General features: G+C 39.5%; 4 protein-coding genes across 7 annotated transcripts in view; 2 read left to right on the forward strand and 2 right to left on the reverse strand.

Moving 5' to 3' along the window:
- LOC134822081 (1-phosphatidylinositol 4,5-bisphosphate phosphodiesterase beta-4-like) overlaps positions 1–27,830 on the reverse strand; it is an 858,242-nt gene that overhangs the window by 608,520 nt on the left and 221,892 nt on the right. The gene's annotated exons all lie outside the window — the stretch shown is intronic.
- The window catches only part of LOC134822083 (myosin-15-like), a 72,820-nt gene continuing 58,858 nt past the window's right edge, over positions 13,869–27,830 (reverse strand). The window contains exons 10-19 of one of the 2 annotated variants that reach the window (XM_063832953.1): positions 26,592–26,678; positions 26,260–26,392; positions 23,828–23,946; positions 23,501–23,581; positions 23,115–23,287; positions 22,775–22,874; positions 17,168–17,546; positions 16,749–16,881; positions 16,076–16,213; positions 13,869–14,388 (exon numbers count right to left, since the gene is read on the reverse strand). In XM_063832953.1, the coding sequence (XP_063689023.1) occupies positions 14,373–14,388; positions 16,076–16,213; positions 16,749–16,881; positions 17,168–17,546; positions 22,775–22,874; positions 23,115–23,287; positions 23,501–23,581; positions 23,828–23,946; positions 26,260–26,392; positions 26,592–26,678 (1,359 nt within the window). In that variant the 3' untranslated portion in view covers positions 13,869–14,372. Of the gene's footprint in view, positions 14,389–16,075; positions 16,214–16,340; positions 16,387–16,748; positions 16,882–17,167; positions 17,547–22,774; positions 22,875–23,114; positions 23,288–23,500; positions 23,582–23,827; positions 23,947–26,259; positions 26,393–26,591; positions 26,679–27,830 lie in introns of those variants that run through there. The other variant, XM_063832954.1, reaches the window with a different exon arrangement.
- On the forward strand, positions 17,952–19,834 carry LOC134822089 (chymotrypsinogen A-like). 3 transcript variants are annotated; one of them, XM_063832966.1, is made up of 4 exons: positions 17,952–18,038; positions 18,610–18,711; positions 18,854–19,342; positions 19,502–19,834. In XM_063832966.1, exons 2-4 carry the CDS (start codon positions 18,619–18,621, stop codon positions 19,754–19,756), a joined length of 837 nt encoding a protein of 278 aa, XP_063689036.1. In that variant the 5' UTR covers positions 17,952–18,038; positions 18,610–18,618; the 3' UTR covers positions 19,757–19,834. The 3 variants fall into 3 exon arrangements, with proteins under 3 accessions (XP_063689036.1, XP_063689035.1, XP_063689034.1); XM_063832965.1 differs by lacking the exon at positions 17,952–18,038 and adding an exon at positions 18,224–18,379; XM_063832964.1 differs by lacking the exon at positions 17,952–18,038 and having other exon boundaries at positions 18,458–18,711.
- On the forward strand, positions 20,308–22,424 carry LOC134822087 (uncharacterized). The gene is made up of 3 exons (XM_063832962.1): positions 20,308–20,918; positions 21,055–22,194; positions 22,306–22,424. The coding sequence occupies exons 1-3, from the start codon at positions 20,373–20,375 to the stop codon at positions 22,339–22,341; spliced, it is 1,722 nt and encodes a 573-aa protein (XP_063689032.1). The 5' UTR covers positions 20,308–20,372; the 3' UTR covers positions 22,342–22,424.

Here is a 27,830-nt window from a genome sequence, read left to right on the forward strand (position 1 = left end):
AACAAGCTGGAGTCAACTCCTCCTACTTCAGCTAGAGATCAGGAAAATGGTATAGAACTGCTAGTTTATATGTTGACCGTACTGCCTGGTGATGACTGCTATTACTCCGTAGATAATCCCGTAGTTACGTTACGTTATTTTTAGAGACTTATGAAAGTCTTTAGATAGCTCTGCAGGGTTATCATGTTGTAGTGTTCTACAGCAAATCGCGTTACTAGCTCGTGATTTTGCTTTACACGGTTCCTTTGTTGGAATAATTTGACGCTTTTTTTGTTCATCGCATTGTATTGTGAGTACAGTGTACTGCTTACTTTATTTGCGCGCGGCAAACCCTGCGCGCACTCGTGCTACGCATTCTGTTATTTTTTCTCTTTATCCGTTAGTGGAGTATAAGTGTTAATTTACTATACTATAGTTTCCAATCAATAGCAGGTGTTGCCTCATATACTATTCATGTTCGATTAGTGTGCTTCAATCTGCTTATCCATTCCAGCATGTAACAAATGTATTGGTCTCAGCTTGCTATCTTTGTGTTGCAGTCATACTCAATTTGTGGGGTTGGTTTTAAATTTATTTTTATCACATCCATTAGTCTTTTCATTGTCATGATCATCGATATCTCTTTTCGCTCTTGTGATTAGGTCAATTATTATTATAAATATGTTTGATTATTGGGGACGAAGTGAGAGTCTCCACTACTCGTACTCGGCACTCAGTGTAATTAACAAGATGTTGTCGACAGTCGACGTTTCGGCTAGATACCTTTGTCATGGATGAAACGTTGAAAAGTTGAAATGACTTCTACATAGCTGCAACACACAATTGTACAAAAAATTTGTTGTACAACTATTATATCAAAAATCTACAAATTCTACAAAAATCTACAAAAATGGTGCCCTGCAGTACCACCCGGATCGAAGTCTAGCTACTGAATTAAAGAGGACGTGTTCAAGTGTTGTATTAGAGTGGGGGGGGGGGGGGGGGGGGGCCTCATCAACCCTCATATCGGAAAAATCGGGAAAATTTAAATCTTCCCTCTGAGGTTTCTAGGCGATATAGGTAGCTATTTCTGTACTTAAAATTAAATATGACAAGAAATCGATTGGTGGTGGTCTCAGAACCCCAAAATGGTTTCTTGTTCCAAACAAGAATCGTTTCGTCCGAAAAACAACACACTGTCGTATCAACTCTTGTTTGACAGAAACATCCACTCCGGTCCACAATTGAAAGAGGTACGGTTGGTAATAACAATCGTAACAAATAGCGAACGCTTTACTGCTTTAGTAACTTTTGATTTTTTGATTTAAATTGTCTCCCCAATTTGTAACAGGCTATCTTGTATCTGCAGAAATGGGTAGCACAGTTAATGACCATGGTCCTTTCTCAAACTACCAATCCTCAGTTAGATACAAAGAATAGTCTACACAATTTTTGATAACATTAAAAGGGATGGAAATCACTTAATTTATCAAAATCTTTATTTATCATGTAACGAACTTTTCCATAGTACTGGAGGGTAAAACTCTGTTAAACAAAAATTTCTCGAGCACATTTTGAGTCAGTAACAGTAACATGTAAATATGTTACAGACTTAAATGCGTTTAAAAACATTTTAGTAACAATAAATTGTGTAAACTGATGAGGAGGAGGAGGACTGAAGAAGAGCAGGACTGAGGAGGAGGAGAAAGAGGAAGACTGGGGAGGACTGACGAGGAGGAGAAGGACCGAGGAGAACTGAGGAGGAGGAGAAGGACCGAGGAGGACTGAGGAGGAGGAGGACTGAAGAGGAGAGAGGATTGAGGAAGAGGAGCAGGATTGGTGAGTAGGAGGAGGAGGAAGAGGAGGACTGAGGACCGGACGGGAGGAGGAGGACTAAGAGGACGCGAGGGCTAAGGACGAGAGCGAGGAGGAGGACTGAGGAGGAGAACTGATAAGAAGGAGGACTGAGGATGAGGAGAAGGAGGACTGGGAGAGGACTGAGGAGAAGGAGGACTGAGGAGGACAGAAGAGGAAGACTGAGGAGGACCAGGACCAGGACTTGAAGGATGAGGACGAGGACTAAGGACAAGGACTAGGAGGATGAGGACGAAGAGGACTGAGGAGGAAGACGAGAGCGAGGACGAGGAGGAAGACTGAGGACGAGGACTGAGGAGGAGGACTGAGGATGAGGAGGAGGAGAGAAGGAGGACTGGGGGAGGACTGAGGAAGAGGCGGACTTGTGGAGGACTGAGGAGGAGGAGGACAGGGGGGCGGACTGAGAAGGATGATGAGTAGGAGGACTGAGGATGAGGAGAAGGAGGACTGAGGGAGGGGGACTGATGAGGAGGAGAACTTGGTAGAAGGAGGAAAAGGAGGAGAAGGAGGAGGAGGACTGGGGAGGAGGAGGACTTAGGAGTAGGAGGAGAAGAAGGATAAGGAGGACTGAGGAGGAGAAGGACTGACGAGGAGAAGGACTGAGTAGGAAGAGGAGGACTGGGGACTGAGGAGGAAGGGGACTGAGGAGGAGGAAGACGACTGAGGAGTAGGACTGAGGAGGAGGAGGAGGACTAAGGAGGAGGAGACTGATGAGGAGGAGGAGGACTGACGAGGAAGACTGAGGAGGATGAGGACGAGGACTAGGAGGATGAGGACAAGGGCTAAGGAAGAGGAGGAGGACGACTGAGGAGGAGGACTGATTAGGAGGAAAAGGAAGAGAAGGAGGAGGAGGACTGAAGAGGAGGAGGATAAGGAGAATGAGGACGAGGACTATGAGGGTGACAACGAGGGCTAAGGAAGAAGACTGATTAGGAGTAGAAGGAAGAGGAGAAGGAGGAGAAGGACTGAGGAGGAGGAGGATAAGGAGGAGGACTGAGGAGGAGGAGGATAAGGAGGAGTCAGGAGATTAAGGAGGAGGATGACTCAGGAGGAGGACTCAGGAGGTGGAGGAAGACGACTAGTGGAGGACTGAGGATGAGGACTGATGAGGAGGAGAAGGACTGAGGACGACTGAGGGGTACTCAGGAGGTGGAGGACGACTATGAGGAGGACTCAGGAGGACTGATGCGGAGGAGAAATGAGGAGGAGGAGGAGGATGAGGACTCAAGAGGAGGAAGAGTAGGAGGAGGAGGAGGACTAAGGACGAGTAGGAGGAGGAGGAGGACAAAGGACGAGGACGACTAGTGGAGGACTGAGGATGAGGACTGATGAGGAGGAGAAGGAGGACTTAGGAGTAGGAGGAGGAGGAGGACTGAGGAGGAGGATGAGGAGGAGGAGACTGAGGAGGAGGAAGACTGAGGAGGACGAGGACTCAGGAGGTGGAGGAGGATGAGGACTCAGGAAATGGAGGAGGACTCAGGAGGAGGACGACTATGAGGAGGACTCAGGAGGACTGATGCGGAGGAGAAACGAGGAGGAGGAGGAGGATGAGGAGGAGGAGGAGAAGAAGGAGGAGGACTGGGAGTAGGATTGAGGAGGAGGAGGTGACTGAGGAGGAGGGTGAGGAGGACTGAGGAGAAGGAGGACGAGGAGTCAGGAAGAGGACTGGAGAGGACTGAGGAGAAGGACTCAGAAGGAGGAGGAAGACTTAGGAGGAGGAGGAGGACTGATGAGAAGGAGGAGGAAGACTAGGGAGGAGGAGGAGGACATCTAAATGTTTTGTCTGTTTTTGTCCGCCCTACTTTTTGTCCGTTTTGAAAATACAGGGTACCGAGCGGACACAAAACATGATCCCCCAGCCAAGCATGTATTACGATATAAATATACTTGACTATACATTTAAGGTGCAGTGTACTAGTGATATTATGGTATGTTTAAAGACCGGACTACAAAATATAACCCGGTACCTAGTGTTGTACTAATACATAATAACAAGTAACAGGGATAAAATTAATGAGCAGAAACAATCGATCTCACGTCAAGAGGCCAAAGCACTCGGGTCTGGGAGTACATGACAACTCCAACTAGTTATGAGCATACTAGCCCCTGCAGTGGAAAAACACATAAAACATACTATTGGAATGTCCAATTGGTTTGTTTTCTCATATCGGGGGGGGGGGGGGGGGGGGGGGGGGGGGTGGGGGGGGGGGGGGGGGGGGGGGGGGGGGTACCAATGGCATAAAATGGCATAAATGGCATACGTTTTATGGCATAAATGGAAATTTTTATTGGCCAATTCTCCATTTATGCCATGAATTTAGGTCTTCATATTTGAAAAATTTTCCGATTTTTCCGATTCCGATTTTGGCCTCATCAACCCTCATATCGGAGATCGGGTTGGACCCCCCCCCCCCCCCCAGAGTTGAAGTTTGGTAACTGATCATGATGTAATAATAATATAGAACTGAAACTGGAAGGACTAATTGTAGATGACTGTTCAATCCTTTTGAAATTAATAATAATGTTTTTATTCTAAATTTGCTACAATTATTTAACGCGTTTTATTGTTTTTTTTTCTAGATAAAATTTATAAACAGGTCAAGAATTCCCAACAAATTCCTCCCGGGTGTTTACATTCCTCCTTTTTCCCTTTTATACAACCAAAACTTTTATTTTAGTCTGTCACAAACTTAATATGGCAAAAAACATTAAATCATGAATCAAAACAATTAAATCATCAAATACTATCTGATGAAACTCATGCACTTGCAGTATTCATACACAAATTATCTGGAAAATCTCAAGGTTCAAATTGATATATGTACATATATATATTGATATATATTGATTCTTGACGAAAGTCAAATACAAGGAAATACTTTCGAGAAAACCATAGTATATAGCTAACTTTAGCAGGGTAGTGTTGGTTATGTGCCTAACCTGGTGAGCACAGTGGATATCCTTGCTGTACGGCTAGTTAAACAAGTAATTGAAACTGTGGGGCTCCGTGCAGACCAACCTACCTGTGGCTAAAGCTCTAATATACAAAAACCAATACATACATTGAAATGAAATGAAAAACAAAATGTGCATATATGAGATCACAGTGCTGGCAAGCACGAGCGGTGTCTTTATTGGGGGTATACTATGTACCCCCTTTACTATTGTACCCCCTTTACTATTATACCCCCTTTACTATTATAACCCCTTTGGTACTCGTCGGAAGCCTCTTTCGTGCACGCGAAGCGTGCACTCCGGCCGGAGGCGGTCTTTTTCAGGCATTAAGACTCATCGGAAGTCGCTCAGCAGATTTATTTTTAGTTCAAAACATTCTAATTTGATGTCAAAGATGACAGGAATAAAAAAAAGTTATGTTGAGATTTTTAAATTAACTCTCAAATACGGATCCTAATTCTACCAGCTTCACGGAACTCAGTAAAGAATTTTCCTCTACCACTACACGAAGGCCAACGCAGTTTACAACTTTAAAAGCCAAAGATATCTTACTACCTTACTTCATAGACAATTTTAAAATTGGGACGGACACAATAAACTGTTTTTTTGGAAATTTTGATAATTTTGAAAATGTTTCATGATTTTTTTTTTTATCTCACCACTTATTTTACTTCGGACATTCCAACAGCCACATTGTTACACAAGTGTGTAACCAGCCAATTACAGGAAGCCGAAGGATTCAATTATACATTAGGCCAGTGACGGTTAAGGTAGTGTGTACCATACTTTCTTCGCCCGAGACTTTGCTGCAATGGGCAGCTCCTCATTTAACCCTCACACCCGATTTCTCGAGTATTTGGCTGAGTGGACCGGGGGGCTGCATAGACCACTCAGGATCCTTAGCTGAGCGTCGACGACGCTCACCCCACGGCTAGTGACAGAGTCGGGAATCGAACCTGGTACCTCAAGCAATACCAGGAGGATTAACCAACTGAGCCACTAAGCCGTTAAAATCGATAAAAATTATTTTATAAAGGAGCAACATGTCATAGCGCTACAATTCATTATTCTATTTGGCACTGATGATTGGTATTGTTTTTATACATATCATGAAACGGATCGTTTGCCCGCCAATTTGATTTGTTTCAATTGTTCGAATTATAATGCTCCTGCTTAACTGCAGTCGAGCACTCTCTTTGGGAAACCAAACAACAACTATTTATTAGTTATGCTCCTTCGACTCGTCGTTGTTGAGCACTCTCGTTTGATAACCAGAATCAACAATTAGGTAACTCTCAAATACGGATCCTAATTCTACCAGCTTCACGGAACTCAGTAAAGAATTTTCCTCTACCACTACACGAAGGCCAACGCAGTTTACAACTTTAAAAGCCAAAGATATCTTACTACCTTACTTCATAGACAATTTTAAAATTGGGACGAGCGTGCTAAATCACTCTACAGTCGATCTTCGAGATTGTTCTAAAAGGGCTCCCGACAGTTGAAACCAACTTCAATCGATGTATTTTCGGACGCTGATTCCGAATCACCCCCCATGACATAGGGTTAAAATGCTCCCCTGACGAGATATTGGCGAAAAACTGTCTCGATCACGTGATATGACCATATAAGGAAGTTAGTCTAATTTCTCGTTACGGTTAGGGTTTCAGCATATGCTTTTGTTATGGATTGGGTTAGGGTTACGGTTGGAATCAGACTAGAGGGTTAGGGTTTCGAATAGTCTTTCAGGGCCAGCTAGAGAACGGGTTGAAAAAGTCACGTGACAGTCGAGTGTAGAGTGATTAATCATCATCCAAATTGGGACGGACACAATAAACTGTTTTTTTGGAAATTTTGAAAATGTTTCATGATCGATAAAAATTATTTTATAAAGGAGCAACATGTCATAGCGCTACAATTCATTATTCTATTTGGCACTGATGATTGGTATTGTTTTTATACATATCATGAAACGGATCGTTTGCCCGCCAATTTGATTTGTTTCAATTGTTCGAATTATATATATCACAATGCTGGCAAGCATGACCGTCGCCCTTATATTCACAATACTATTTACCCCCTTTACTATTTACCCCCTTTATCATTTACCCACCTTTACTATTTACCCCCTTTACTATTTACCCTCTTTACTATTTACCCCCCTTACTGTTTACCCCCTTTCTAATTCAATGTTAAAGATGACAGGAATAAAAAATAGTTATGTGGAGGTTTTTAAGAAATTTGCGCAAAATACGCGCCAGCATGTTATACGAAATTAGGTAAAAAACCAAAAATCGCCATGTTCAGGTGCCTTTAAAACTGTGTTAAAATTGAGTTAGAGATCTGAAACTTTTCAGGGCGTCTAGACGTTGTATTGACCAAATCGACTGCAAAAAAAGTTTCAAGTTACAGGAGTATTGGGAAGTGGGTTTTCTGAAACCCCTGTTTTACAACAGATTGTCGTGAAGTATATCTATATAATATAGACGCTTTGGCAGTCAATTGTAGCCTATGAGTATTGCTGAAAGCACAGTGTAAGGCCTACACGGACCGCCTCTAACTAGCCAATCCCTGTTTACATTTTCAAGTGTCCATAGATTCAAGTGTCCATAGATTCAAAAGTATGAACGATACAGTCATATTGAACCATATTAATTGTTTACACTTCAGTTTACATTAAATCAAAAAATAATTTAACGTCATCATCACCACTTGATGACGTCATCAAATAAGGTGTTTTTAAAACTTGATTTTTTTACAAAATAACAACTTTTCAAATCAACTTTTAACCATTAAGGAGTAATTTTATTCAAAATCTGAGGAAATTTTCACCTTAGATAATTGTTCAAGCATTCTGAAAATCTACCGGAAAATTTTCCTACCTTGCTCCTTCATAAAGATATTTGCTATTGAAGTTGGTGCTTTTTTGAAGAATAATTTTATAAAAACACAAAAGTTGTGAATTAGTATTCTCCGGTGTTGGGCCATCCCTTGGGTTGTGGAGCTCAATTTTGCTTCCTAAAGGTCTAAATTGTGTTATAGGCTAGTTTTAATGTTGAAAATCGAAAAGTTGCACATGTGGGGACACGCCCAAATTGATTTAAATTGCTAAAATCACTGAAAATTGTTATTTTCATAATTTTTATCAACTTTGGAGTCCCGTTGTGATTCAAGTTCTTTTTGAAATCTTCTGAAACGTTGCATGCTTATCAAACTATATATAAAATACCACTATGCAAAAATTTACGGTGATTCAATATTTTATGCGCACGTAACGTCTGCTTAAAGTTTGCACGTGCGAAAGGTGAGAATCTTGCTCATTCGTGATTTCGAATAAATTCTGCTTTCCCACGATATTTAAATGGCATTGTATATGAATTTAATGCCAACTTGAATGAGTAAAAAGTGCCATATTCAGTCAGATATCGACAGATATGCCTACTTAAACACAAGGAAATGTTTTGAAAGGTAAAATTTCGAAATCGTTGAAATTACCTCCTTATAAATATTAATTATAATATTGATCAAGTTATGAGCTTAAATTTCGACTTTGTAAATTATCCTGACATAATAAACAAAAAGAGATGATATTTGACCAAAACCCATAATCATGGGTAGAGTGGACCGCTGCCAGTGTCTCTCTTTTCCAAACAAAAGGAAATGATATTAATTTGAATAACCGTCCGCAAATGCAAATTGATACCGAGAATGAAATCGGTCGCTCGCTTTTCCCATTCATTCACAGCTTTATACGAATTATAATAAAGCTTATTGAATGGAAAAAGCGAGCGACCGATTTCATTCTCGGTATCATTTTGCATTTGCGGACGGTTCCTCAAATTAATATCATTTCCTTTTGTTTGGAAAAGAGAGACACTGGCAGCGGTCCACTCTACCCATGATTATGGGTTTTAGTCAATATATATATATATATATATATATTTTACCAATTGACCGTTCTCAAATGCAAAATGATACCGAGAATGAAATCAGTCGCTCGCTTTTCCCATTCATTCACGGCTTACGAATTGTAATAATTTTCGATTGATTACATGTCAATCAGATGCTGTAAAAATCTCTTTGGCTTGAAATGCAATTCTTAATCGATTCCAAAAAGTTCTTGAAAAAATATTGAAAACTGATGGAGTTATTTCAATTTTAATGAAGTCATTTTGGCTAGTATTCCGAACCGAGATATTATGTGCAATTTTCCCAATTTTGTTCATGTAGGTCTTTTTACTTAGTATCCACTATATTCAACAAACACTGAGTTATATCTTTCACATAGAGTTAGTCTCATTAAAAAATATTGAAATTTTATCGAATTTGGGCAGAAGCGAATTTGGGCAAAAGCGTATGCCCAAATATGGGCATATTTTTAAAAGCTCATAGCTCAGCCAATTTTTGACCAATCTGGATGGAAATTCATGTACTAGTCCTAAAACAGGCTTATCTTGCGAATCTGAGTGAAAAATATAGTTCATCATGTAAATCTTAACGAAGAATATAAATCCCCTAATTGTAGGTATATTAAAGTATATTAAAATGTAGGATTTTTTCCGATTTTGACCCGGGGATATACTTTAATATACTTTAATATGGTTGGCCCCCCCCCCCATCACTTATTGCATTAGCTGAAGTTTATTAAATCTTTATTGCCGAGTACAGCTGCCTTTGGGTAGTTCTTCTTAATCTATTACAATTGTAAATGAATGGGAAAAGCGAGCGACCGATTTCATTCTCGGTATCATTTTGCATTTGAGAACGGTCAATCAAATTAATATCATTTCCTTTTGTTTGGGAAAGAGAGACACTGGCAGCGGTCCACTCTACCCATGATTATGGGTTTTGGTAAACTATCATCTCTTTTTGATTATAATGTCAGGGTACTTTATAAAGTCGAAATATAAACTGGTATCTTCATTATAATAAGGAGGAAGTTTCAACGATTTCGAAATTTTTCCTTTAAAAACATTTCCTTGTGTTTAGGTAAGCATATCGGTCGATCACTGACTGAATATACCACTTAATACTCATTCAAGTTGACATTAAATTCATATATAATGACATTAAACAGTCGTGGCAAAGCAGAATTTGTTGGAAATCACGAATGAGCAAAATTCTCACCTTTCGCACGTGCAAACTTTGAGCGGACGTTGCATGCGCATCCAATATTGAATCGCCGTAAATTTTTGCATGTAATTGTTTTATATATAGCTTGATAAGCATGCAAAGTTTGAAAGTATTTCAAGAAGAACTGTAATCACAACGGCACTCTAAAGTTGACAGAAAATGACGAAAACAGCAATTTTCAGTGATTTTAGCAATTTTCTATCAATTTGGGCGTGTCCCCACGTGTGCAACTTTTCGATTTTCAACTTTAAAACTAGCCTAATGCAAAATTTATACCTATAGGAAGCAGAACTGAGCTCCACAACCCAAGGCATGGCCCAACACCAAAGAATACTAAATCGCAAAATTGACGTTTTTATAAAATAACTCTTCAAGAAAGTACAAACTTCAATGACAAATATCTTTATGAAGGAGCAAGCTAGAAAAACTTTCCGGTAAATTTTCAGAATGCTTGAACAATTATCTGAGATGAAAATTTCCTCAGATTTTGAATAAAATTACTCCTTAATGTAGGGGGTGCACCATAAAAATAAACTTGCTCGGATTTTAAAAATTTTTGTACCATTGTTTTCTAGAGACTGTGAGAATTTTCACAATACCAAATTTGTTATACCTTTTTGGAAAGATCAGTGAGTTTCGCTTAGGTGCCATATTTGATGGTGCGCGGCTTTTGGAGCAAAATTAGCTGTAAAAGTCGCGTAATTTGACCTAATTTGACCAAATTCGTTGATTTTTGTCGTATTATTTGGATATATCTTCAGTTCCTTGAATGATATCATTCTGAAAATTGGCGACGAACTTCCAATAGGGCTTTTACAACTGTCCGAAAAATTTGGTGGATATCGGAGTTGATATAGTGATCAAAATGGGGCAAAATACGCTGCTTTTAGCTGTAACATAATGTCTGATGGTTGGATATGCTTTAAACTTTTCGGACACCTTCCTTGTAAGAATATGAGTAAGCTTACCAATTTTTATAGCAATCGGAGGTCGGGAAGGATACTTAATATTTATTTGTTTGAAGAAAATTGTGCTGGCCGAAATTAGCGCTAAAAAACCATCCTACAGTCGGCACGCGCGGCTCACTGTCGATGGCGCACTACCTACTTAATGGGTTAAAATTAATTTTAAAAGTTATTACTTTGTCAAAAATCAAGTTTTAAAAACGGTTAACTTGATGACGTCATCAAGGGGTGTTTATGACGTCAAATAAATTTTTTATACAATCTTACTATATATAAAGCGAGACGATATATATATATTTATTTATCCGTGCCATTTTACTGACACCACGGCATCAACTTTAACACGACTTTCCGCAAAAACCGTAAAAGATATACAACTGAAACTTTTTTGACTGGGTCAAATGCTTTAATGGCCTTCAAATCAGCATGAAAAAATAAAAAATTGGACAAGAAATAGGAGTTTTAGAGCCCAAAATTTGGACCCCAAGTGGTGTCAAAAACGCGAATTAAATAGGTAATAATTATTTTAGTCTCTTGAGTCTTGACACCACTTTAGGGTTAGACGGGTTCCTGCTAGTGTAAACTAAAGTGTAAACAATTATTTGCAAGACCTGTGGTCGGAAATGGCTGTATCTTTTATACTTTTGAATCTATGGACACTTAAATACAGGCTACAATTGACTGGCAAAGCGTCTATCCCTGAATATATATGTATATATGTATGTATATGTCCCGACAATCTGTCGTAAAACAGGGGTTCTAGAAAACCCATTTCCCGATGCTCCTGAAACCTGAAACTTTTTTTGCAGTCAATTTGGTCAACGTCTAGACGCCCTGAAAAATTTCAGATCTCTAACTCAATTTTAACATGGTTTTTAGGGCACCTGAAAATGGCGATTTTGGGTTTTTTACCGAATTTCGTATAACAGTGCTGGCGAGTATTTTATGCAAATTTCTTAAAAATCTGAACATAACTATTTTTTATTCCTGTCATCTTTGACATCAAATTAGAATGTTTGAACTAAAAATAAATCTGCTGAACGACTTCCGATGAGTCTTAATGCCTGGAAAACTCCTGCCGGAGGCGGCGGCCTTCGGCCGCCTCCGGCCGGAGTGCACGCTTTGCGTGCACAAAAGAGGCTTGTAACGTGTACCAAAGGGGGTATAATAGTAAAAGGGGTATAATAGTAAAGGGGGTATAATAGTAAAGGGGGTATAATAGTAAATGGGGAACATAGTATACCCACAATAAATGCAACGGTCGTGCTTGCCAGCACTGTGATATTCAGGGATAGACGCTTTGCCAGTCAATTGTAGCCTGTATTTAAGTGTCCATAGATTCAAAAGTATAAAAGATACAGCCATTTCCGACCACAGGTCTTGCAAATAATTGTTTATACTTTAGTTTACATTGTATAAAAAATTATTTGATGTCATAAACACCCCTTGATGACGTCATCGAGTTAGCCGTTTTTAAAACTTGATTTTTGACAAAGTAATAACTTTTAAAATTAAATTTAAACTATTAAGGAGTCATTTTATTCAAAATCTGAGGAAATTTTCACCTTAGATAATTGTTCAAGCATTCTGAAAATCTACCGGAAAGTTTTTCTAGCTTGCTCCTTCATAAAGATATTCGTCATTGAAGTTTGTGCTTTTTTGAAGAATTATTTCATAAAAACGTCAATTACGCGATTTAGTATTCTTTGGTGTTGGGCCATGCCTTGGGTTGAGGAGCTTAGTTCTGCTTCCTTTATGTATAAATTGTGCATTAGGCTAGTTTTAAAGTTGAAAATCGAAAAGTTGCACACGTGGGGACACGCCCAAATTGATAGAAAATTGCTAAAATCACTGAAAATTGCTGTTTTCGTCATTTTCTGTCAACTTCAGAGTGCCGTTGTGATTACAGTTCTTCTTGAAATACTTTGAAACTTTGCATGCTTATCAAGCTATATATAAAACAATTACATGCAAGAATTTACGGCGATTCAAAATTGGATGCGCACGCAACGTTCGCTCAAAGTTTGCACGTGCGAAAGGTGAGAATTTTGCTCATTCGTGATTTCCAATAAATTCTGCTTTGCCACGACTGTTTAATGTCATTATATATGAATTTAATGCCAACTTGAATGAGTGGCATGTAAGTGGCATATTCAGTCAGTGATCGACCGAAATGCTTCCCTAAACACAAGGATATGTTTTGAAAGGAAAAATTTCGAAATCGTTGAAAGTTCCTCCTTATTAATGAAGATATCAGTTTATATTTCGACTTTATAAAGTACCCTGACATTATAATCAAAAAGAGATGATATTTTACCAAAACCCATAATCATGGGTAGAGTGGACCTCTGTCAGTGTCTCTCTTTCCCAAACAAAAGGAAATGATATTAATTTGATTGACCGTTCTCAAATGCAAAATGATACCGAGAATGAAATCGGTCGCTCGCTTTTCCCATTCATTTACAATTGTAATAGACTAAGAAGAACTACCCAAAGGCAGCTGTACTCGGCAATGAAGATTCAATAAACTTCAGCTTGTTCGATAAGTAATAACTACCACCCTTGTCCCTTACCCCGAAATACTAGGTATCGACCCGAACGCAACCCAAAGAGAGTTTTACAGCATCTGATTGATGTAATCAATCGAAACTTAATTATACAATTCGTAAGCCGTGAATGAATGGGAAAAGCGAGCGACCGATTTCATTCTCGGTATCATTTTGCATTTGAGAACGGTCAATCAAATTAATATCATTTCCTTTTGTTTGGGAAAGAGAGACACTGACAGCGGTCCACTCTACCCATGATTATGGGTTTTGGTAAAATCCTTGCTATGAATACTCCTAATTAATTAATTACTCCTAATTAAAGATTGAAAATGTTAGGGCTAAAAACGTGCGCCGTCTAGCTCAACGGCTATTTAAAATTTAAGATCACTCAATTTATTTATACACAATAGTCGATAAGTATTATGTGTAAGTGTATCAGTCAAATGTGTTACAGAAGAGTGAGGCTTAAGTTAAACTGTTAAACATTCGTTTTATTTTTAATTTGAGACTTGGGTCAATCATGATGACATTAATAAGGTCGTACATGCAAATAGACATTCTATTGCAACTGTCACCTCAAATATACTCAACAGTCAGCAAAATTATCCTGTGAAAATCATTTTTATCATGAAATAATATTCTAAATGAGTAAAATACGATTATCTTGTATCAATCACCAAATAAAATTATTTTAGAATATTTGGCATCTGATTGGTGACTAAACACTAAAGCTATAACTCCGTCCCTCACTCCTCATTAATCCTGCTGATATCCTCAGGGTAATTGTTATCAGTAAACTTTATGGTCGTGTCACTCCTATAACTCCGTCCCTCAACCCTCATTAATCCTGCTGATATCCTCAGGGCAATTGTTATCAGTAAACTTTATGGTCGTGTCACTCCTATAACTCCGTCCCTCACCCCCCATTAATCCTGATGATATCCTCAGGGTAATTGTTATCAGTAAACTTTATGGTCGTGTCACTCCTATAACCCCGTACCTCACCCCTCATTAATCCTGCTGATATCCTCAGGGTAATTGTTATCAGTAAACTTTATGGTCGTGTCACTCCTATAACCCCGTACCTCACCCCTCATTAATCCTGCTGATATCCTCAGGGTAATTGTTATCAGTAAACTTTATGGTCGCGTCACTCCTATAACTCCGTCCCTCACCCCTCATTAATCCTGCTGATATCCTCAGGGTAATTGTTATCAGTAAACTTTATGGTCGCGTCACTCCAATAACTCCGTCCCTCACCCCTCATCAATCCTGCTGATATCCTCAGGGTAATTGTTATCAGTAAACTTTATGGTCGTGTCACTCCTATAACTCCGTCCCTCACCCCTCATTAATCCTGCTGATATCCTCAGGGCAATTGTTATCAGTAAACTTTATGGTCGTGTCACTCCTATAACTCCGTCCCTCACCCCTCATTAATCCTGCTGATATCCTCAGGGTAATTGTTATCAGTAAACTTTTTGGTCGTGTCACTCCTATAACTCCGTCCCTCACCCCTCATTAATCCTGCTGATATCCTCAGGGCAATTGTTATCAGTAAACTTTATGGTCGTGTCACTCCTATAACTCCGTCCCTCACCCCTCATTAATCCTGCTGATATCCTCAGGGTAATTGTTATCAGTAAACTTTATGGTCGTGTCACTCCTATAACTCCGTCCCTCACCCCTCATTAATCCTGCTGATATCCTCAGGGTAATTGTTATCAGTAAACTTTATGGTCGTGTCACTCCTATAACTCCGTCCCTCACCCCTCATTAATCCTGCTGATATCCTCAGGGCAATTGTTATCAGTAAACTTTATGGTCGTGTCACTCCTATAACTCCGTCCCTCACCCCCCATTAATCCTGCTGATATCCTCAGGGTAATTGTTATCAGTAAACTTTATGGTCGTGTCACTCCTATAACTCCGTCCCTCACCCCTCATTAATCCTGCTGATATCCTCAGGGTAATTGTTATCAGTAAACTTTATGGTCGTGTCACTCCTATAACTCCGTCCCTCACCCCTCATTAATCCTGCTGATATCCTCAGGGCAATTGTTAACAGTAACCTTTATGATCGTGTCACCCCTACAACTCCGTCCCTCACCCCCCATTAATCCTGCTGATATCCTCAGGGTAATTGTTATCAGTAAACTTTATGGTCGTGTCACTCCTATAACTCCGTCCCTCACCCCTCATTAATCCTGCTGATATCCTCAGGGCAATTGTTAACAGTAACCTTTATGATCGTGTCACTCCTATAACTCCGTCCCTCACCCCCATTAATCCTGCTGATATCCTCAGGGTAATTGTTATCAGTAAACTTTATGGTCGTGTCACTCCTATAACTCCGTCCCTCACCCCTCATTAATCCTGCTGATATCCTCAGGGTAATTGTTATCAGTAAACTTTTTGGTCGTGTCACTCCTATAACTCCGTCCCTCACCCCTCATTAATCCTGCTGATATCCTCAGGGCAATTGTTAACAGTAAACTTGATGGTCGTGTCACTCCTATAACTCCGTCCCTCACCCCTCATTAATCTTGCTGATATCCTCAGGGTAATTGTTATCAGTAAACTTTATGGTCGTGTCACTCCAATAACTCCGTCCCTCACCCCTCATTAATCCTGCTGATATCCTCAGGGTAATTGTTATCAGTAAACTTTATGGTCGTGTCACTCCTATCAGTGTGTGGTACTGGTGTGCTGGTAGCTTTACGGTTCTTGGCAGCACTTTTATCCTTCCTGGTGGACCTGGGGGTGGTATTTTAGAATTAACAGTGGACATTTAGAGTTTATATAATAAGCGGCAAATTTGTGAAGATTTAAAAAGTATTTTGTTTTCAAAATCACACAAGCAAACAAGTAAAACTAATCTTGCCTGGTGTGAATGATCAATGAAAGAATAAGCTTAGCATAGCTATGATCTGAAATTACGGGATTGATTTGAAAGATGACAGGTATGAGAATGTGATTATGATTTTAATGAGTTGCTCAATCAGGAAAGTCTCTAATAATAACATGACTAGTATAACTATAATGCAGGGTTTAATGTGCTTGATACCCTAAAAACGGAGGATGATCCATGGCCATGTTCGCCAAGTTGTCCATTAAAATTGAAGAAGCTCAGTTTTATTGCTAGTAAGTACTAATTAAATGAGTTTAAGATTAAAAAAGGTGTAAAAACAGAGCCGAATAAATAATATCTCTTTACTGGCGTAAATTAGACGGATTAAATTTCGACTGTTTCGCATAGGAGACCCGATCTGAATAACAAAACAAGACGCACCTGATGATATCGGATGAAAATATTTGGTTGATTTGGTCTTTTTCTTTTCTGTCCTTCTTTTCATGCTTTCTACTGGATTTGCTCCTATCTTTCGAAGTCAGAAGCGGTACAAATGGTTGTTCGATCAGATTTCCTGGTGAATATGGTTATATCATATTATATTAACTACTGATAATTACCTGGATAATCATAGATAATCGTAGGTAATATAACATTATCAGAGCATCAGAACTTCCGGTATCAGAGTTTTAAAAACTCTGACAATTATTTAGGCAAATATGTGACGAAACGTCTACTTCTTTACTAATATCACTTGTTCCTTTTCGTAAATACTAAATATCTTGAAGATTTTCAAGGCATTTTGGCCTGAGGCTTACAAATTGATGATTGATTAATAAACCAAAATACAAAATACCAACCGACACTAGAGTGATTGAGAACCCCTCCAGGAGACGACTTCCCCCTCTCAATATCAAACTCTAACTGATCAATCCTGAGCTGTAGTTCCTTTATCCTGCTACACAACTTAGCCTCATTCTCCGTTACCATGGCAACTTGGTTGTTAGCACACGCCAGCTGCATGTTCACAGCTTTTAAACGAGACTCTGTTTTAAAGTTTTTCTCTCTATCATGGTCCTGTTGAGAGCGCAGTTTTTCAAGGTCTGATACAGCGTGTTTCTGTTGAGTGGTCCGGTCTCGGAGTTTCTTGGTGAGGGAGCTGATGGTGGAGTTGAGGTCTGATTGTTGGGAGGACAGCTGGTGGGCCGTGTGGGATTGTTGTTCTTGTAAACGGTTAACCTGGGGTTTAATAACTTGTTATTTATTTAATTTTCAAGTTTAAACGGTCGTTAGGGAAGCATTGTAACGTCATGTGTGGTGTATCGGAATCAGCGTTAAAAAAAGAGGTTAAGATAAGAGAGTTTGCCACACATTATCAAGTTGCAGATATTGTTTCATTCTATTTCAGGTTCATTGTTCAACAACCTACCGTAATAAAAGTTTTATGAAATCTAATTTTGCCAATATTTCATCTCACATATTCATGACCAAAAATATAATTAAATCATAGCAAGGCAATTAATTTTATCAGAATATTGTTCCAATTTGTCATCTGCTAAAAAAACAATTTATCTTCACCTGTGGCCCTCTCTGGAACTTGTGTTTTTTATTCGATGGTTCTTTGATCTTTAAATAGTGTACTCTCCTTTCACGAGTGTACTCGTCATTTTATACTACTAGTTAATCTTCCTATATTTTATTGGCCTTTAGTTCTATACCTCATTACACACGGTTAGCAAGCTGTTTCCACCGCACTTTCCTTAATTAGGCTTAATTGTCACTTCTTTTGTTTACTCTACAGATTGACATGTTTAGTTGTACCCTATTTTGGATGATATTAGTTTAAGATCTTATCACGTGACCGGCATATGTGTCACGTGAATAGTAGTATTTGAAGGCAGTGAGAGAGACTGTCGGGGACTATTTCTGTTGAACAGATTCTTCCTGTATCACTCTCTATACGTTTGAGATAACCACTGGTTTTATTTGTACCTATAGACCTATTACTTTACTTGTTGTTCCTATTAACAGTTTATCGATAACTGGAATATTGCTTTCGTCACGTGACCATGGTGAGTGATTCTTACTCAAAGTTAACTTTTCCAATTTGACTAAAACAGCAAAGAAGTGTCTTGAAGGGATCCTAATTTCAATTGGGCTTGTTGAGGGGAGCAAGAAAATGAAACATGAGTCGGAAAGGAAGTATTGAGTATGTAAGAGAGGACAAAGGCTCAGGCGAATGGAGTTTGAGATAATATGTCGAACGTCTGAGGACAGAAAACATACAAAAATTCTATTTCAGGTCCGGATAATGAGTACACCGCTGCTTCTCCTGATGTTGGTGGTAGAAATTGCTTCACTTATTAATTCAGAAGATACACAGCCAGGAGAATTTCCATTCATGGTAAGTAGTTCTCCAAAATTAGGTATGAACGGACGGCGGACACCATTGAAATACAGAATTTTGCCACAAAATACCAGAAGATCTAATTAAAATAATTATATGACTGGGTGGCGATCAATATTTTCACCCTCGTCCCGCACAGGCACGTCTCTCATCCTACAGACCCCACTCGCACTGGTGTGGCGGATCCCTTATCTCTTCCCGCACCGTCCTAACTGCAGCTCACTGTGTGGAGTGGGTTGATCCAGATAATATTGTTGTTACTTTAGGGGACTACGCTTTGAACGAGACAGGAGACATTGAGAGGAGGATGGGGGTATCTCAGATTATAGTGCACGAGGATTTCCACCATGGAACGTTTAACGAGCCGTTTAACGACATCGCTTTGCTGATATTAGAGGAGGTAGAGTTAGAGGAGAGTGGTTACAGTGTTATCTCCCTGCCCACTGACAGGAGTATCTACGAGGAAGGGACCACTATCACTATAACAGGGTGGGGCGACATGGGTGATGGGAGTAGACTAAACACGCTGCAGAAAGTGGAACAGGTCCTACCTGATCAGGGTACGTGTCTGAGCTATTGGAAAGGAGTTGGACTGGAACTGGCAGAAGAGAGCGGTATCCCCGCATCGGTAATGAAATGTTACGTAGAGGGGAGGGGGGGGTCCGGTAGGGGATCTTTAGTCAGTATAGAGTGATGTGAATCCCCAAAACAAATATCTTTTATTCTCTTCCTAAACATTTTATCCTCTTCTGCTATTAAATAGTTAAATTTAACATTAAAACACCAGGTTGTTGAAGAAACGATCGCATCAGGTTGGATAGACGGAATGCTCTGTACAGGGACACCACCACTAGAAAAACAACGCTTCTGGTACGGAGACTCCGGAGGTCCACTATTTGTCCAGGATAACGGAACTTGGACCCTGGTATCCCTGGTGAGCTGGAATACTCCCCGGAGGACTGGAATTGAGGGGCTTTATGACTTTGATATGAGTGTTGATGTGCTGTTTTACGTTGACTGGATTAGAAGGAACATGGTTTAATGAAAGTTTGAATAGAGAGAAATTTGGTGAAAGTCGAGTAACTTTTCTGGCAGTGATGAAGCTTGAATATTAAGGAGATTATAGTATTAGTTATAAGGTTATACAATATACAGTCATGAATGTAATACTTGTATCTCGATTCTCGCTGCCTGGGTTTATGTTAATCGGACAAATATTTAAATTACAGGGGGAGGGAATGTTTTATTTAATCTAGCAAAATTCCACGTATAATGTTGATTACATGTTTGTTTAGACTTTTAGATCGCTTGTTTTTGTTTTTATGGTATGCATTTTTAGGGCTTTAGGGGGTCCTCTCCTCCAGTCCCACAGGTTTTAAAACCAAAGAAAAAAAACGGAAAAAGAAAAAAAGAAAAAATAGAGTCGTCATTCGTCAACTAGTAAATCTGGTTAAATCAGCGCGCAAGGCACACTAATCATAGAGATAGCGTCGCGCGATTCGACACGTGGGCGTCGTGGTTACCATGGCGCAGTTTATTTCACTGTTAACGGTGTCTTTTACACGCAATCAAATTCTTTCTTTACCATTAACATTCGTTACAATCTCTGTTTACAGTAATACATTAGCAAACTTTCAAAAACACATTTTTATTTAACGATGACCAGGATTATCCTTTTCATCTGGGCACTCACAGTGCCGCTTTCCGCTGCTCCAGTTCCACGTTCACTGTATCAGAATATCAGCAACAGCAATTCTACTGCGGCATCGCCTGTTGCGGAAGTCCTAGAAATCGCCGGATCCGATGACTCCGCAATAAAAGTTGCTTTTATACTCAGTTTCATAGCCGTTTTATCTGCCATCCTGCTAGCATGTCTGATGGTCGGATTCTTTGTAAAGACCACGAAAAAGCTTTCAGAACTAGCAAAACTTTTAGAAAGAGATAACAGCATTAACAAAGATCTCGAAAGTGGACTACGGGAAGAAATGAAACCAGAAGAAGATCAAGAAATAGTAAAATCACATAGTCAGATCGACTTTAAACCAAAGAACTATCACAAGCAGCGTATGCTTATGAGACTGAAGGAAGCTCAAAAAGAACACCCGCTAGCGAAGATGACCAGCATGGAGAAAGTTTCTCAAAGAAAACGAAGAAGACGAACCCTGAGAAGCCGTAACGAGAGGAACAAGGGGACTACTTTAAAGGTACAGTCCTCCCCTTTTTAGGACGGTCATGATCACATTTCTCTGACTAATTTTAACGCCCCAATTTCTAAATTACTAAATTTGACGGACAAAAAAAATGCTTAAATTAGACAAGTTATCCACAAGTTTGTTTCAGATTTACCCGGCCATGGACGTATCAGACACGGAGTTGAGCCCAGGAGAGGTGGTAAAGTGTCACTATCCTTTCCCCAAACATCAGAAGAAGCTCATCTGGCCCAACAAATACAAGTTTATCCCTCAGGATCTTGAACCTGGTGAACTCGTTTTCATTTCCGGGGACGAAAAAGCAAAATGGTCACCATACGAATTCAAAGAATCGGATAGCGTTTCATTGTCTTTTGGTGAAGAGAAGCTAGACAATGAAACATCTGGTCACAAAATGGAGGAGATTGGTCGGGATCCACGGAAGATGGAACAATACGAAAATAAAGAAACATCGCCAATTGTATGCCCGGAGATTACAGCAAAGAAATCTTTCAAGAAACCTTCACGCAGACCACCTCCTAAACACAAGATTAAGAACCAGGAAGTACAATCAGAAGCCGAAAGAGTTCTTGTCGATTTAGACGAAATACTGTGTACAGCGAATCTTCATCCTGTAATCACCAGATCCAAGCTTACCAAAGCTAATAAGCTGTCGTCTGCGAGGGAAAGAAGATTGACGGAAAAAAGGAAAACGGACCAGACTGTGCGGAATACTGCGATAGAAGAGACCCTGAAAATAGAAAATAAGGGAGACTCGCTGTGTATCGAAGTGGAAAGGGATGATGTTACATCCTCGACTCCCACCATCCTCCCACCAAACCCCTCTCCTGTCACCCCAGTGCCTCCTAAAGAGTGTCTTCCCAAACTCTCACCTAATAAAGTGACACTGGCCCCTCAAAAGTTCTCTGCCACGTCCCAGCTCAACGATCCAAAGATCCGACGTCCAGAAGCAAAGTCCACATTAGCGACTGCTCGGCGTCAACAACCAAGAAATAAGAACGCTCGATTAGCGACACAAACTCCCCCGCCAAAACATGCAAAGAAGATCATGTTCCGACCAGGAGCAGTCAGGAAAAGGAGGTCCATATTCGGCAAACCTAAGAGTCTTAACTATTGGACTATCATTGCCAACAAAAAACTCCAAAAGAAAAACGAAGCTCTTATAGCAGAATATTCTCCGAGCCCAGACCCTATCCTTCAAATTCAACGAAAAAGTGACGGGGCTATCCTGTATGAATCTCCTCTGAAATCGAATCCTTTCTTTATTCAGGTTAGCGTCTTACACGAATTCAATTTTATTTAAAATCTTACATTAGTCTTATTTGAGTAGGTGAACTGTTAAACAAGTAGTTTTCTTTAACTTAGCCCTAAAAACCCACAGAACGGTGTCGTTATGAGGAAAGATAACGTGAGCTGAAAGTAACACCACGTGACATACAAATATTGTACAACAAGTACACAAAGCCAAACCTGGTTGGAAATGGAGTAACCACTAGTTGACCAATGATTGAATTGGATGACGCATCCTTTCAAGAAACACAAGTAAAGAAGGACAGACATGGATACATTTCATAACACGAGGATATTTTACATTTGCATAATTTCAATTATCTCATCATATCATAAAAACAAAAAAAAGATTAAAAGATACAAAACCAAAGAAAAAAGAGAAAAAAACAAAAACAAAAAGAAGACTTTTCACTTTGCTCTACAATCGTGCAGAAATTATTTCAGAATCTGCATTTATTGTGAGTTCAAAAAACCGGATAACTGTGTTTTATTCGTTTTTCAAACTGGAGAGGAGGGATGGAATTCTTTTTGCGTCACTTATAATAGTAGTAAATACTTACATCGTTTTGTTGTTGGACGATGGTCTGCCTCAAACTTTCCACCACCTTGTGCTGGTCTGCCCGCATCTCCTCTCTCTTCCGGTTTTCTTCTTCTTGCAGTCTGCACAAGATATTTCCTTAAGTTTAAGAAATAATCAAAGTCAATCAAACTTAATGTTTTTGGGACACCAATTGTCGCCAAGATAACGTTTCACAAATATATATATCTATTCTCAACTATTGATCGAAAATGTCCAATAAATTAACCAATTTCCAATAAATCAACCAATTTCCAATCAATTAGCCGATTAAACGATTGCCAATAAATTAACCGAGCAGTAAACGAATATAAAGATCTCACTCTCGGAGCTGCTGACAATTCTGCTTCTCCGTAGCAACCAACACAGCCTGAACATCGGACAGTTTGTTCCGCAGTGTCCTCTGATCTGTCTCGAACGTTTCTAGGTCACTTTTACAGTTCGTGAACTCGCCCAGTAACGTCTGATTCTCTCCTTGTGTTCGGTTTAACTTTTCCTGAGAGGTGGGCAACTCATTAATTGTTGATTAATTAACTAATTTGTTAATTAAAGAATTAAGGACACATTTGTTTTACGGCAGATATTTAAATCATACTTGGAGTGAGCACTGTAAATTGTTGTTTTATTAACACAGACCTCTGATCACACAAAACTAGTGATAACGACTAACGGATTAAGGAAAAATAACTGATTAACATAATTCAGTTACCTTGGTGGTAGATACGTGGAATTCTAAGCTCCTAATTTTACTCTCAAAATGTTCCTTGCTGGCTCGTAGAGTGTTGCTCACCTGTAACCATGGTAAATCGTGTAATAATACATGCTGTTAGAACACTAACTAACTGATCAGTAATAATGCCTGATGTAATAATAGACTTGTGTGTCACGTGCATAGTCAATAGTCATCAGTTCTAGACTTTTCGTCGGAATCAATTTCCATCGGTTAACATTTTCGTTGATTTATCTTAAAAATAGGATGCAATTTTCGTTTTTATAACTGACGATTTAAAAAACACCAAAAGACAGACAATCTCACCTCCAAGAGTTGGTCCGTAAGGTTCGTCTTATCTTCTTCGGTCTTCTTAACATGTTCCCGTAGTTTGTAGATAACAGCATCCTTATCAGCTAGCAGGACCGAGTCTGGGGACCGCACCACTGAAATCAAATATTAATATATTCAATACATCCATTTTTGTTTTGAAATTAAATGTTTTGGCGAACTTCTTGGCCTGGTAACCATTGCACTGGTAACCACTGTCTCCCCATATAAAATGACTTACGTGTTCTTTCGGCCAACCCACACGTAATTGAAATGGGCCATAAAGTTATGTGACACGCGATAATTGGTTGATATGAAGAATTGTAGATAAAGATTGCTTCATAGTACATTTTATGTGTTCTGATGACATAAGAATTTGATACTAACAGTGCTGCTTCTTATCTGATATTATATTTTGGCTCATTTCTTCCTACTTGCTTTTTGTAAAGTTCAATTCAAAACCTGCATCAAAGTCAATTTGATAGTTACACTTGATAACATTCATACGTATACTCAAGCAGACCTGAATTCAAACATTAAAAGTAATCTCTAACGAAAGCCCAGGAGGATGAACGTGACTAAGATATTGGATATCTTTGCAATCCTGACAGGACTATTCGGCACATTCCTAAACACACTGCTATTCTGGGTCATCGGCAGAAACAGAAGCATAGACAAAAAATGTGCCCTCCTTTACAAGAATCTGGCAGCTGTGGATATCATCAACTGCTTCGTGATCCCCCTCTGTTACTTCAGCATCACCGGACATGGCTACAACAGTTTAGATACCTATGGGAACAGTGTCTTGTACCTGATATTCGGTGGGATAATCAACATTCCCTACGTCATGTTAATCCTGCTCTCCCTGGTCAGGGTCATGATATTCAAGTATAAACTGTTCTACGAACGTAAAGTACGCCTTGTTTACATAAGAGTGCTCTGTCTTGGTAGTTGGGTGCTGTCTTTTGGAGCTGGAGTGGGGGTTTGGATATGCTCGTGCTCTATTATGGTTAAAAAAAGCAAGTCGCGATGTTTTGATAGGCTTGATGAAGTTGCAGAGTGTCGTCTGTGACGGGTTTAATAATTTTCTGTGCACTTCTTACCTCCACTAGTTTATTCTTGCTACAAAAGCTCATCTACAAGGCTAACAGGAGCGAAGGTTCGAGAACGGTTTTAGAAGGGTCAGTAACAAAATCACAGGACCTCAGAAAGAACACAGTTTTAGTTAAGGAACTGTTCTCAGCCAGAAGAACCTTCATTTACTTCCTGGTGTCTGTGGTAATATGGAGCTCCTACCCACTCGCATTCTCTTTATCCTTCACTTTATGTGGCCCATACTACAACTCCACCTCCCCACAGTGTCAGATACTGCAAGTAAAAGGGCTGGCAGATCCCAAGATATCCTAGCATCATTCTCCTTCGACAGAAATCCTTCAAGAATGTATTACTTGACCTTTGGGTGTGTATTCTGCCTAACAACTCTGTTGTGGGCACTGAGCAGGAGCCTATCCTGCAGCCACGTACACCACAACCACTGCCAGGCAGTCACCAGATCAAGGTAGATCCAGATAACAGAGTTGGTGAGTTAGTGAGATCACCCATTTTGAGCTTAACTGATGAAGATGAATCACCCGAAACAATGCAGACATAGAAAAGTTAGGTGCGATGATGCCCTAATGGTGATGCTCTAACTTGATGCATTTTTGAAATTATGCGCATTAAGTACAATACAGTATAAAGATTATTATCTTTATTACAAAAGATTATTGTATTGGAAAGCTGCATGTGCAGGAACCTTTCTTATACCTGGAGACCCCAGGTTATTATATTTATGAGTATTGCTGAAAGTACAGTGTAAGGCCTACACGGACCGCCTCTAACTAGCCAATCCCTGTTTACATGCCGTGTAGCAGGGGACTAGAAAGAGCTAAACTAGTAAGCGGGGCATAGCCAATACACTATACTCCCATCATTGAGTATATTACCAACCAGAAGGAAAATTTCCTTGTGTTTGGAATCTACCAAGACGAAAGTTGTACAATCCAGCGAAATTTATGTTCATAATAAAATGAATAGAGATTAGCGGAATGACAGGCTGAGCGCGCGCCGCTCAGTAAGAACCTTTCTAATTTCTATTATATGAATAATGTGATTAATCTTTGTTAATTAGCAATGGATAAATAACCATTTTAATTGTGGTTCTGAAACAAAATGGTTATTTATCCACGAGTTTAACTGTCTCGAACTATTTAATTTCACCGTCAAGATAGTTTTCACATTTTTACTGCCAAAAACTAAGCCTCGGTGGTGGTTCCCCGACTCTTCCAGCCTTCAGCGTTGCAAAACTACAATAGTCATGTAATTGTATCAGTTAAATTGTCATAAATTTAAACTATTAAATTTCACCGTAAAGATCATATTTTCAGTACCTAGGTGTTGCTCCCGGACCCTTTCTGCCTCCTCGAGGTCAGCCTCCAACTCAGCTATCCTCTCCTGATATTTCCCACACTCCCCGATTAACATTGAGATGTTTTTGTTGCTCTCCGACTTTATCCGTTCCACCTGGAGGATTAGAAATTTAGGACTAATCGCTAATCATTATGAATATAAAAACTATCAGTTGTGAGAAGGAGGAAGATACTCTGACTCAATAACAGTGCACATATATACTATATACGTACATCTAATTAGATTATTTGAACCTGAAATTATCTAAAAAACATGAAAAATCAAACTTTAGTGTTGACCCTAAGCATCTCACCTCATCTGTAGTCCGTTTACTGGCCTCATCAACAATGCTTCCCAACGCACCCTCCACCTCCAACCTCATATTCTCAGACTGTGCTGCCTGGGAAGTTTCTGTTAAATGAAACAGCATCTAGAAGTGAAGTAAATTCTTCATATTATGTAGCTAGCTGCTAGGGCCCTAGGGTGTTGACTACCTTATCGGACGTTATCGGACGTTGCGTGAACGGACATAATTTTAAACGGACATAATTTGGAACTTTTTTTTGAGTTAACTAAACGCTCGAAAACATTCAAAACCATTAAAAACCCGAAATGTGGTCATCTTATTGGGCGTTTTCCCCCAAATTTAGCAAATAATTTTAATGTGCAAATCTAAGATGCAAAAGTTGTATGATTATCATAACTGCCAAAGTCATGCTCGGCATCCGTAGTGTTTTTGCGAGGTTTCCATTTACAACAGTCTTTCCGAATCGGCCTTCTAATGGAACTCATTATAGCTCTTTAAGGCCCTCTTTAACTAATTACTTAATTAAGATGAGAGCGGAGATTCGATGGAATTCGTTAATTGGTTATAATTTCAACACGGAACACATACAGGCAAAAACACTGAAACAGAAACTGTGTAATTTCAGGGGTCTGTGATCACATTGTTTCTTAAGTTTGATCCCTGCTTGTAACAAGCAGTGCTTGTTCCAAAGGAATCTCCACTCTTCTTTAAAGGGGTGACCGACAATTGAACTCAATTGAGCCTAGTTCCCACGCAGTTAACAGGCACCCAATCAGCTTAATTGGGTGACCCATCAGCTTAATCCCAAAACGACAACTGAACCCAGGTCATATCACAACTGCACCGAAATCGGAAATGCGACAACTGAACCCAACGATCGGATTTTCAGGTTCTCCTTCGTCGCATGGGACTGTGGTCATTATCACTATAGGATAGATCATGACCAATGTCGTTTTGTTGCTTGTATGAACTATGAAGGCGATTTTAAGTAATAATTATTATAATTCATAGCCGATGACCTGAGACTATTTGTTATCACAATTTTAATCATCTCTGAAAGTTTTAAGACCATCGAGTAATTATTAATGGAGTTATTGTAAAAATGAGAAAATCGCCCATTTTGGCAGTGAAACAAAACCACCAACCAGGTTTGAACATGTCCTTATATATTACAATAACCTACTAAAATTTAATGTAATATTGTATCTGTTTTGTCTCCGAAATTATAGCACTAGAAACCAGGCA

This window comes from Bolinopsis microptera, chromosome 10, assembly GCF_026151205.1.
Source record: "Bolinopsis microptera isolate Bmic1 chromosome 10, MBARI_Bmic_1.0, whole genome shotgun sequence".
NCBI lineage: Eukaryota > Metazoa > Ctenophora > Tentaculata > Lobata > Bolinopsidae > Bolinopsis > Bolinopsis microptera.

Coding starts and splice junctions, on each gene's coding strand:
- LOC134822089 (XM_063832964.1), top strand. CDS start 18,547: ATGGAGTTTGAGATAATATGTCGAACGTCTGAGGACAGAAAACATACA. Junction 18,712..18,853: donor CAGGAGAATTTCCATTCATG/GTAAGTAGTTCT, acceptor CGTCCCGCACAG/GCACGTCTCTCATCCTACAG. Junction 19,343..19,501: donor AGAGCGGTATCCCCGCATCG/GTAATGAAATGT, acceptor TTAAAACACCAG/GTTGTTGAAGAAACGATCGC.
- LOC134822087 (XM_063832962.1), top strand. CDS start 20,373: ATGACCAGGATTATCCTTTTCATCTGGGCACTCACAGTGCCGCTTTCC. Junction 20,919..21,054: donor ACAAGGGGACTACTTTAAAG/GTACAGTCCTCC, acceptor AGTTTGTTTCAG/ATTTACCCGGCCATGGACGT. Junction 22,195..22,305: donor CGAATCCTTTCTTTATTCAG/GTTAGCGTCTTA, acceptor AAAAACCCACAG/AACGGTGTCGTTATGAGGAA.